This window comes from Gouania willdenowi, chromosome 15, assembly GCF_900634775.1.
Source record: "Gouania willdenowi chromosome 15, fGouWil2.1, whole genome shotgun sequence".
Taxonomy (NCBI): Eukaryota; Metazoa; Chordata; class Actinopteri; order Blenniiformes; family Gobiesocidae; genus Gouania; species Gouania willdenowi.
In genome coordinates this window covers 33,097,790-33,110,525 of record NC_041058.1, presented here as the reverse complement: position 1 = coordinate 33,110,525, position 12,736 = coordinate 33,097,790, and the positions used below count along the sequence as shown (strand labels likewise).

The 12,736-nt window shown below is 39.1% G+C and overlaps 1 protein-coding gene across 1 annotated transcript in view; it reads left to right on the top strand.

Annotated features, from left to right (window-relative positions):
• LOC114476594 (tetratricopeptide repeat protein 7A-like) overlaps positions 1 to 9,375 on the top strand; it is a 98,675-nt gene extending 89,300 nt beyond the window's left edge. The window contains 1 exon segment of the mRNA XM_028468327.1: positions 8,502 to 9,375. Coding sequence (XP_028324128.1) covers positions 8,502 to 8,720 — 219 coding nt within the window. The 3' untranslated portion in view covers positions 8,721 to 9,375.
• The last annotated feature ends 3,361 nt before the right edge of the window (positions 9,376 to 12,736 follow it).

Sequence of the window (12,736 nt, the reverse complement as noted above, 5' to 3'; positions counted from 1 at the left end):
CTGTATACAGATACATATAAGTGTTTTTGCTTCATTACTTCATTCTTTTTGTGATTTATTGTGTTTTCCTTCAAAAATTCTGACAAAATGATTTACCAATTATGGTTGTAATGATTCATCCAATAAAGTGATGAATCATATAATATTCCTACGATCCAACTACATTAATCTGTGCTCGGCAAGTTGGCCTTCCTGATAACACATATTGATCTAAAATCCTTTGAAAACGTAATCATCATCAAAACAACACATTTGATTTAAACACAACAGACTTTATATGGATGTGTTAAAAGCTCTTTTAATAATAAAGACGTTATGATGTCATCGCCACATGGAGGAGAAACTGATGGTACCACCTTTGGGTTCCAGTGTGTGGACCGTCCACCACCAGGACCTTCTGGCAGCAGCACATGTAGCTTGTTAGCATTAGCGCTGCAGATAACCATTAAAGGTTAAATAGAAAAATATCAGGTTCAACCACTGCTCATTTAATCTGAACAGATCATTTTTATATTGATAATGATGTATAAAAACCAAGCAGAAGAGTCAGGTAAACCTAATGTGTGTTTATATTGAAAACATATTGATTATTGCAAATGAGAGCAGAAAAGTCAACATCCTGTTAGTTGGACTTATTTCAAATAAAGTATGAATACATTTGCCATTAAATGTTGTTTACTTGTTATGTACATAATACATTTATAGACGATTCCCTTAGAATAAAAAACAGGAATCTATGAAAACTCTCCTGTACTGTCCAGTATTCAGGATTTATTTCACTCACACTGGACACATTTTGTCCTTACACCATTATTCACAACACATTTCTGGTGTTTTCACTGAAAGTTGCACCAAAACAATGTTTTTTTTGGGGGGTTTACACAGAAAGATCCAACACATGGCAGAGTGAAGTGATGTCAGTGGTAATACTGGAACAAACTAGAACAGAAATGGAGTCAAACCAATCACTGTCCTCCTTGTCTGGAGAAGAAACACAAGTACTGTAAGTCCACATCCCACAATGCAATGCACTAAAGTTTTCCCACAATCTGTGTTTACACTGGAGCAACAATTTCAACCTTTGATTTATTGATCTATGAGGCCACACTTTGTCTTTATCTGATAAAAAAAACTGAAAAAACAATTATCGTCTCCAGCAGCTTTAAATGTACAGTCTGCAACTCTTATAAAAGTGACTTTTGTCATATTTACTAAAGCTGTCACTGTGTAAGGTCAGCTTTACATCAAACTAGTAGTTTGTGTGAAAAAAAACACGCTCATTGACTCAACTTTTCAGCTTGAAAGGTAATTACTACTGCTTGATTTACATTATGTTTGATTTGTAATTGTTACACTAGAACTCTATAGTGCATGTGTTGTTTGTGTGTGCGCGCAGCAGCCTCCGTGTGGCTGCTGCTGTTGCTGAGGTGTGTGCACAGAGAGAGAGAAGCGCTGCAGTAATATGCTTTTAACAGATCATGTTTTATTACTGTGATGTTGCTGTCTGGCTAAAGTTAGCTTGTTAGCTCCTCTGAGGGAAGGACTTTGGAAAGTTTGGAGGCGGGGCAAGAGAGCAGCGGAGAGGGAGGGGGAGAAAGGGATCTGAAATTGGCGGACTGCACCTTTAACTATTCATCAAATCCAGTGATCTTCCAAACACACAGTCAGATTACATGTGTCAAGGTCATAAATGTGTAAAGTCTACATGAAATGCCATATATTGACTTCATGTGTCTGCCATGTAGTTGTACATTATTTACAGTATGTTCACTCAGTGTAAAGATAACATGCGTCCCACTCCTCGTCCTGGCACAGCCCTGGGCTGTCGTGGCCCAACACGCCACTGCAAACGAGCAACATGGTTTTAGAGAAAGCAGCTCATCACATCTGACTGTAGGCCAAAGCTAAGCTAAATGTTATATATTATTGTGCGTTATTAACTTCTTTTAAACCTGGCTTGTACAGTGACCCTGGGTACCCTGAAAGCTGCCTCAAAATAAAACGTATTAAAGTAAAAGTGAGTCGCTCAGAAAGAAGCAGCGTGTTCTAAACGTGTAATTTAGAGCTGAGCAATGTTACCTTCTTCTGTGCTAAATTTCTCACACTTAGGCCGTGTTCAACACATAGTACAGTATATACTGTCTACTTTAAGTATGATTAAGATGATGAGCGTCCCACCATAGGCGGAGTTTGAGATTCTTAACAGGGGGGCAGCAAAAAAAAAAAAAAAATACAGTATTCCCTCGTTTATCTAAAAATAACCCGCAATAGGTGAAATCCACATTTATTATACATGTTTTAAGGCTAATAAAACCCCTCACCACACACTTCATACTTTTTATTCTCAGACAGGATTTAACATTTATCTCTTGTTTAAACACTCTCAAAGTTCAAACCTTCGTAGATTTTAAAACATAAATCAGAGTCACACTGTTAGCGATCAGACATTGATGCCGAACGCATTCAGTCTTTGTTGACGATGACGTCACGTCAACACGTACACTGGTCTGTTCAACCATAGAGTAGAAGTTGTGTGTGACCACCTGGAGCTGTAGGACATGGCCTTTATAACCAGGACCAGACTAGGAAGGATTCAGCGTAAGGAGAATCAGTGAGGAGATGGTAGTAGCAGGTAAAAGTTATCTCCGCGATATAGCGAGGGCGACTGTACATATATAGAACGTCTGTAGTTTCGCTTCACAAATAAGGAATGAAAACAAATGCACCAATCTAACTGCTTTTATTATTAATATGTTTCATTTTTGTAACATAAGTTTCTAAAGCTGTGTTATGGACCCGCCAAAATAAATCTAAAATACAGCTTTAAATGTTCAGCACCTACTGTAACTTAAAGAATGAGAGAATAAAGTGCTCAAATTAAGCAGTGTTATTTATGATGTTCTACATGATGTATCATAAAACACTGGATACATGTGCTTTAATATGTGAGATACACTTTACAGTTTTTCTCGAATGTCAGGACACACATTTCAGGAAACTGCCCTCCATTTTCTCTAAACTCTAAACACAAAACACTTTTCTCAAGCTAGCTCCACAAAAACTCGCAGTCTCTTTACAAAACGAAACTCTCACTCCAAAACCCAAACTTTCACCACAAAACTGTTGCTCCTATGGCCAAAACCAAACTTTGACAACAAAATGGTCCTCACAGCTTGCAAAAATGTAAACACTATTGGATATCTATCACACACTTCAATAAAAATTGAAAACACAATGTTCAGGTGTGATGTTCTCAGTACCCCTCATTTGTATAGTAATCACATCTGTATAGTAATCAATAGTAAGTCACAGATTATTTTTAGGGAACCTCATTTATTGACAACCTGTACAAACATACTTTTTCCAAAACAAATTTCAAAAGAGAACAAAAGCATACATGGGGATACATGTCACAAATTCTTACAGTAAAGAGGTTCTATGGGGTCTGTGGGGGGCCTGTGCAGGGGCCTGTGGGGGGCCTGTGCGGGGGCCTGTGGGGGGGGCTGTGCGGGGGACTGTGCACGGGCCTGCGCATCACGTCGTCGGGTGGGGTCAGGCCACAGGACCTCGTCCACATCGCAGGCTATGTTTTCCCTCGCCAGGCAGCGGGGGAAGAAAGCTCTGGCATGCCGGACCCAGCCTGAGTAATCCCCCACATCATCACAGGCCAGGTCCATGGCCCTGAGGAGGTTCTCTCTACTATATGGTTGCCGGTCATACACCTTCCACCGCCATGATGAAAGAACTCCTCATGGGGTTGAGGAAAGGTGAGTAGGGTGGCAGACATACATTGAGGAATTGTTGGTGTATATTGAACCACTCTCTTATCTGGTTGGTGCGGTGAAAACTGACGTTGTCCCAGATGATGACATAGATGGGAGGAGGCTGTGCTGGAACCAGATTCTGCTGCTCACGGTCAATCAGGATGTCCCGTAGGTCTCCCAGGAATGTGAGGAGACGCTGGGTGTTGAAGGACCCAAGGAGAGCCTGCCTGTGGAGAAGCCCTTCTGAGGTCATGGCTGCACATAGGGTGATATTCCCCCACGTTGGCCAGGAACGTCCACAATTGCTCTTTGGCCAATTATGTTACGGCCTCTCCTCCGTCTCTTGGTGAGGTTGAAGCCAGCCTCATCCAGGAAGATGTATTCATGTTGTCTCATCATGGCGTCCAACCCCAAGATTCTCTGTGGAAATGAATAGAGTATGGGTAGTGTCACAGAAGGAGTACTACAGTACACTGTGGGCTACTGTGCAGTACAGTGAGCTTGTACACCCACTGTACTGTGAACAATCAACATTGTATACCCGTATGTATACTTACTTGCACATACTGGAAACGTAGCTCTTTGATTCTGTCCGAGTTACGCTCAAAGGGAACTCTATAAGCTTGCTTCATGCGTAGCTTCTGGCGACGGAGGACTCTGTCTATGGTGGCCAAACTGACTCTGTCAATACCTCCAAAATTTATGTTGTCAGCTATGACTCTCCTTTATTTCCCTGAGTCTGATGATGTTGTTTTCCCGGACCATGTCCACAATGAGGATCTCTTGCTGTGCTGTAAATAGGGGAGCCCTTCCACCATGATGTGGCAATCTTTCAACCCTATAGAAACAAATATGCTTTCACTCTTCAAAAAAAGACTTACAATCTACTACATACAAACATCAATGGAAATGTCCAGTCTCCCAAAGCAAACGTAATGTGGTGAAACCAATTTAGATGTGGGCTACAAACATTTAGACAAAGTAACTACAGTACATACCTGTTGTGTTGTCTGAATGCCCGAATTATGGTGGACACTGAGAACCTGCTGAGGTTGGGTTGGACTCTTAGTCCAGCTTCTCAGTGACATTCCATGGACAATGACATGGTCAATGACAGTAGCTCGCATTTCATCTGTGATGATTGTACGTGGTTGTCTTGCTCTTCCTCCTTGCACTCCTCCTCTCCCTCCTCGCCCTCCTTGGCCTGCTCCTCGCCCCTCTGACACGAACTCCGCCTGTACATTCTGTTGCCGTTTGGCACCTTCAGCAAAACTGTGCATTCTAAACTGGCCTATATAGGTGTTGTCACATCATTGGCAGGTGTCTTCAATTTTGAGTCGTTGTGCATTCTCAAGCGGCCAATGGATGGTGTCACATGTGTCTTCAATTTTGAGTCACAGTGTTTAAGCAATGACACCCGTGCTTTCATTGTGTTCAACTTTTGATGTCTGAGTCTACCATTTTGCATTGTGTGAGCAAAAGTGTGTTTTAGCAAGTGTGAAAGTGTTTAGCATAAGTGTGAATGTGTTTAGAGCAGTGCAAATGTGTTTAGAGTTCTGCAACATGTGTTTTGGCAAATGCAAATGTGTTCAGAGTTTTGTGAAATTGGGAGATTGAGGTGAAATGTGTTTATAGTTAAGCCAACTAGAGGCCAGATTTATTAAAGTGTTTAGGCAACTGGTCATTGTGCTCAGAGATCTAGAAATTGTGCTTTAGCAATCGAGAAAAACTGTAACATGGAGGATAGACTTGTTGTAAATCACTGACTGAAACAACAGGAAGGAGAGAATAAAAGGATTAAAAGCATTTAAAAGTCCATCAACGTAGATAATGGCATTAAAAGTCTCTAATAAGTCCACCTTTGCTGAACGCCTACGTGCTCCCGCGGCCGGTGGATGTGAATTTTGTCACGGGGAGGAGGGAGTTAACCTAGCAAGAGCCAGATTGATGTGTAGCCCTCCCTCTAACTCCAGATGTTCACATCGATCTGGGTCTGTGTCAGGCGAATCCTTTCGGAGCCAGATAGGGACATGAACAGAATGCTTGTAGTTGATTGGGCAAAGCGCCTGTGCACCATGATTTGTTTTAGCCAATCACATGGCATAGACGCTGCTAATCTTTGAGAATATTGTAACTTAAAGTGTTTTGACTCAGTATGTGCGGTGGAATGCACACCATTTGAGTCCGCGCGCAGTCATCCCCACATATTGAGCCAGAGGGAGAGTGATAACAGACGAACAGATAAATCGCTTGTAAATCTAAGAGAAGCATTATCTAAGGTGCAGAGAACAGACGCAATTCATTTACAGTCTGGACGTGGAGTTTCTGCTCTGCTGGGTTCACTGCGGATGCTTTTGTTTGAGCTTTGTGGCAGAGGAGGAGGTGTGCAAGTGATACGTTCTTTCATGTCTCTAAAACAACAGAAAACTCTCCAATAACACAAGTCCCTACATTTGTCACGAGTCTCTATTGAGGAAATGTCACAAAGGGCTCCACAGTGGGAGCGTTCGCAAGGATACCGTTAAGGGACCATAGGTGTAGAAACAGGGAGGGGAGGGTGGATACAAGTCTCACGATTCTGATACAAGTCTCACGATTCTACATACTGCGGCTTTAACACGTAATTTTACAGCACAATTTTTTAAAATAAAAAAACATTATTAGCTTTATTGCATTCTGACATCTAAAGGCACAGCTAATCAAGAATATGCTACTTTATCATTTACACCATCTTTTAGAGATCTTGTTTCCGTGTATGAGGCCTTGCATGTTTGGGGTGTGTGTGAACACTCATCATCATCTTTCTGCCCAGCGTTCCTCCTAATCTCATCATTAGTGGTGATTCTTTCTGCTCCGTTGTCCAATCCCAGCTGAATATGATTGTTGTCACTGTTGCTCTTTAGATTTGTCGTCCTAAACAGTCAACACAACAGCAGGCTTTGTAATCCAAGATTAGGATTTTTCTCTTTTTAAAAAACCCACCATCTGCTTCCTTGAGCCCATCAGGACAGAAAAAACATATGCTTTGTAAATTGGCATTTTTATGTTGTATGTTATAGAGAGTCTGCTTTGTAAAAATCTGAGAGAAATCTCATTTTTCTTCTTTTATTACGATCAGAAACAAAAATCACTTTTATAAAAAAAAAGTCATTGGCCTGAAAAATCTAACATATCTGTTGTAGCAGGTTGGACTGTTTCAGCCTCACTTTTTTCCCCTTTGATGATTGAAACAGGTGTAACAGATTTGAGATTTTAATTTTATTTTTAAGGAAAATACAGGTAGAGTTATGCTGCGTTTCAGAGAACTCAGAATGTGGGATTTTCAGACGTCCTACTTGGAAAAAGTTCTTTAGAGAACATCTTAAAACGGGGCTCCAACGACTTCTTCAAGAGTCACATTGATTAAAAGCACTTTAAAAAGCAAAAACATGTGGTATTAAAATAGAATATGCACTATGTTTGAATAATCATAGTTTTAGTCACACAAACAATAATGTCTTTACTGTAAAAACTCGCCTGGTGAGACTGTAGTCAAAGAACGATTTTCCAACTTGGAAATTCTGATTTTCCAAGTTGTCTGGAACGCAGCATGAGGAGAACGTTATAAATCCATCCACCCTTTGAACCTGGAGGCGGTGGAATAGTTAGAGCACGTTGTAGCTTGCTCACTGAGGAGGAAATGTAACTTTGATCAGAAAAATTATTTTTGCTGCTTAACCTGATATCAACTTTACTTTTATTCTGAAAAATATTAACCCCTAGAGCAGGGGTTCTCAAGCTTGTGGGCGGGACCCCATTTGGGGTCGCGAGACACTGATTGGCGATCACCAGATGCCAACAATTTGAGCCAATTTTCGCTTATTTTTACCATTTTTCTGCAACTGCACCAAACTTTCCATATTTTAACCTATTTTCATCACTTTTTCTTGCCATATTTTTGCTCCTTTTAATTCATTTTTGCTACATTACTCCTATTTCTGACACTTCTACATCAAATCTCAATACTTTTTCTGCAAAAGTTTTTGTTCAGCACTTATAAACCCTTTACACCAATTTTCCACCTAATGTTACATTTATTTACCCCTTATTGTCACTTTTAACCTCTTTTTATCATATTTCATGCTTATTTTTGCCAATTTAACCACATTCACAATTTGTCATACCCATTATTTTCCAATTTAAACCAAATTTAAATTGTTCCAGTACTGACAATTTGAACCCTTTTTTTACCACTTTTTCTATCCAACTTTTTCCACTCTAATGTGCAACTTTTAACCAATTTCTGTGGTTTTTAAAATCCCATTTCACCACCTTTTCCACCATTTTTGGTGACTTTTAATCAATTTTATTTCTGATTAAAACAAGGATAAACATCTTTAAGATGACTATGTACTATGGTCCAAATAATATTAAACGTTCCTGGATAACAGTGGATATTATTCAGATGAATAAATAAATGTGGTTATCACAGATTCATAGAACAATAAACCATCATTTTACTGACTTTATGGATGGACCCCAAAAATCTGTCCCCTTTATTCCCCCTTATAGATGGTCCTGTCTCCACATGACTGTTCTTCAATGTTCATGTCTGTGTTCAACCACCTTCAGCTACAGTGGCGGTCCCTGAACTCATGGGCTTTTATTTTGGGGGTTGCGGGTTAAAAAGGTTCCACTGCTAAGACGTTTGTACAACGTTACAATCAAACACTTTTCTTGATCCATGTGTTCCTCCAGGGTCGTCTGCTAGTTAAAAGTGGGCGTGGCCACCTTGGTGAGAAGGTCCTACGTGACGCGGTCCAGATCCACTGCACGTCTCATGAAGCGTGGAGTGGCCTGGGCGAGGCGCTGCAGGCACAGGACTCCAACCAAGCCCCCGACTGTTTTCTAACTGCTCTGGAGCTGGAGGCCTCCAGCCCCGTCCGCCCATTCACCATCATTCCCAGAGAGCTGTGAGATGCCACAGGCCCCAGCAAGGAATCACCTCCAATACCAATCATACCTGTTGATCATTATTGCAGCAAATGCTACTTTCTTTTCTTTCAAACTTCCTTTGGCCCAAAAGACAAAGCCCTAGAATGAACGTAGAGTAAAGAAAGCACCAAGCTGTAAAGAAGTGTTGATACTTAAGCCTGTAAGAATGTGTGGTATCTTCTAACACTGTGTGCACACTACGAGTGCTCCAGGAGTGCTGATAACACTCTATCAGAGGTGTGATAGCACAGGAACACAAAGGACTGCATTCATTTCCACAACAAAGCTTTGGTTTCCTGGTTACTCACATGCTGCTGTTGTCTAAAATCTCTGATATACAGTATATTCCATGTAATTGTAGAATATTTTTTATTTTTAAAGCTTCTGGAGATAATCTTTAATTATTATCATAATAAAGACAGTGGCTGTACTGTAAATGTCACACTACGTAGTGCACTCTACAAACTCAGTGAGTATAAATATGATTACGATGAAGTATACTTTGACGTTTCCCAAGATGCATAGAACCTACAACGACCTGAATGAAGCACACTGAGGCTAAATGTCTCTAGCTGTGTTTCCATCACAGTTTTTCGCAAATTAAAAGTGATATTTCTAAAGTTATGACAAAATATAATTGCTTTTTGAAGGTGTTTTTATTGAAGGTTGTATAGAGAGCCTGGTAACTCTGGTGAAATCTCATCCTGTGACACTTCTCCTCAGGAAGATGGACGCTCCAAACCTCCTCAGAACAAACACTCCGTATTTCTTTATTGTTTCACATCTAAAGTAGCACTAATAATCTTTAAGTATAACTCAAATAACACAAAATGTCTCGGTCTGCTCTTCTGTTTACACGTACCGCGTCATGTTTACTCTGAGAGAAGTGATCCTGTTACCAGGTACGTCACGTCACGTGACCAATTACGTCACATTTTGTAACGTGCATTCATATTGTCCGCCATTTACAACTGACAAAGCTACTGGTTAACTTCAAAACAAAAGCCCTATTTACAAAGGTGTGAAAAAACTAATGGAAGACAAGAAGAGATGCTTTTATTTTGAAAAGGGGATTTTTTTTTTTTCGCTTGAAACCGGTGTCATGTACTGAAAGCGCATTGTACTGAGATTGACGGTAGTGAACATGCACACTACCAAAATATTTTTTGCTAAAAAAAAAATAAATTATTTTTGTTCTTAAAGTGAACGGACGCGTGTTTTATTTGTTTATTGGATTATGTTAGGGTTAGGGTTATAATCTCAGTATGGAGGTAAACTCAGTACGTGACACCGGCATCAGGACCATTTTATGCTTGCAATGCATCATGGGACGGTTGAGTATGACTAGCACACTTAAAAAATGTCCCCATATAGTATATATAAGGGTATTTCTCACATACTCAATCTTCTCATACTATCTAATGTGAACGCACTACATACTCATTTAGATTACGTAGTAGTACTGTACGTTAGTATGACATTTACAACACAGAAATAGTGTAGGCCTCATAGATCAATAAATCAAATAAATGAAAGAACATTTGCTAGAAACAAAGATGCAAAATGTTCTACTGTAAACAAACTGGTCTCCTGCATCTTTAAATAATATTAATTAATAATAATATATTTATGATATATCTTGTTTTTTAGTGACAAATAAATAAAATGATATTAAATGGTAGTTGTGGTGTTGATATCTTGTAGAAACATGTGGTGAAGGCCTTGCTTTAATGTTCCCTCTCACCCACACACGCCTTCCTTCTCATCTTTAAATGATTCCTCATACATGTTGCAGAAGATGCTTACATTTCATCCCACGTCATGTCTGAACGTGCACTCGTGTTTGCATTGGACCGTCTCTCTGTGGAGAGAAATATGTCTTTTTTTATGCAATCAAACAAAAATAATGGATTTGTAATATAATATATATATATATATATATTTGCAAACAAAACTATCATTACTCCTTTTTTATGCTGGTTTTTTTTACAAAGGAATATTTTGTTTCAACTCCCAGCTTGTGGGCGGGGCCTCCTTCGGACGATATTAGAAGTCTTCATATTGGTCAGTTCGACTGATCAATATAAACACTTCCAGATGTGACAAGTAACAAAGTACAAATACTTTGTTACTGTACTTAAGTAGTTTTTTCTGGTATCTGTACTTTACTTAAGTATTTATTTTTTTGGGTGATTTTTACTTTTACTCCTTATTTTTTTAAATAAACGATGTAAAAAGACTAATTTTTTTCTGTTAGGGAGGTCCCTTAGTTTTTATTTGCTCTGGGTTTTATTGAACATTTTTTTTTTTACAAATTCTATTTATGATGAGTGCTAAATTCTACAGATGTTCAAAGGTAACAGATTTAATTTGTTTCCATGTACCAAATTTCTACAAGTTAATAAAATATGGAATTTTCTGATTTAAAAACCCTGTCTTATTATTGAAGGGACATTTATTTTACTTTTTAACTTTAGTCCATTTTGTAGCATGTATTTTTTTTTACTTTTACTCAAGTAAGGGAGCAACTTCAATACTTTTATCAGAGTAAGTATACTTTTACTGAAGGCTATTACTTTTACCAGCTCTGAAGATTTCTAACATCAGTTTGAAACTTGAAACGCAACCAAAACGTCAGGAGATGTAAACAGAATGTATAGTTTCATGAGAACACATTTGTTATTTGTAAACAAAACCAGCATTTAAAAAAAAATAGTAATGATAGTTTAGTTTGCAAACCTTTTTTAATTTTTCATTTTAAATGTTTTTTTTTTTATTATTTATTATTACATCCATCTATATCTGTCTTAGGTTTGAAGAAAATCCATTATTTTTGCAAATGTTTTTTACTTTTCAAATCTATTTTTTGTTTGATTTCATAAATTCATATTTACTCATCTTTCTACGATGCTTTCCGTATATACATAAAACAACAACAGCTTTTTAAAAAAATCACCACATCTTCACCTGTCACTATCTAAGTGCACTGATGTGAACGGTGGGCGTGGCCAGAGATCTTATGTAACACTGGTTCTATCTCTGCTGTATCTCCTCAAGTGTCTCTCGCCCTTTCTCTCTCTCTCTCTCTCTGATGGGATGTGATGTGATGTGGCTTGGTTGCCTAGCAGCCATCCCCTTGTTGGAGTAACCGGGGAAGCAAAGATATATCTTGTGTGCTGAGCAACACACACACACACACACACACACACAGATAATGTCCCCCTTGTGTGGCTTGGCAGGCCTGACACCCCCTGTTTGATGTCTGCTGCTTCCATGGGAGGTATAGATACTGTATATATATATGTATATACTGTATATATATATATATATATATATATATATATATATATACATATATACAGCAGTTCTAATCAATGTCTCAGGTTGAGATAAATTGATTTGGGTTTTTGTGTTACAGGAAGATTTCCTGTCTTTGCTCCCAGCAAAGAAACAGACCTTAACCCTTTATTTCCCGTCCCAGAGGGACAGTAACCCCTGCCATGTGTATGTGTGAGAATAAAGCCCCACCAGTTTAAAAAAATGTCTCATTAATCAATATCTTTGGTAAGAAAAGTGAAAGTGTGGATCTGCAGCACCTCTTTCCTGTTGGCGTCCTGGAAGGATCTATTTTTACTTCTCCCTCCTCGATCCCCAGTGGCCCCTGGTTCCGTCCTCTCCTCATTAGCACCGTGTGAGACACCTACACAACTTTCAGGAGATGAATGGTCAAATCCCTCAGGAGAAGGAGAGAAATATTACATAGTATGCTCACACATACACAGTGACAATGCCAAAGCAAATTAGACATTGTGTGGTCCAGTGCGCACACACACACACACACACACACACACACTTACACACACATACATACACAAATGTGTGACAGTTGTGGTAAAAAGAGACGGATCATTAGAGGAAGCCTTTCAGAATGATGACAGGTGGATGTAGCATACATGCTAGCTGTGTGGGTCATTCACTGCTGCATTAGAGTGAACAAT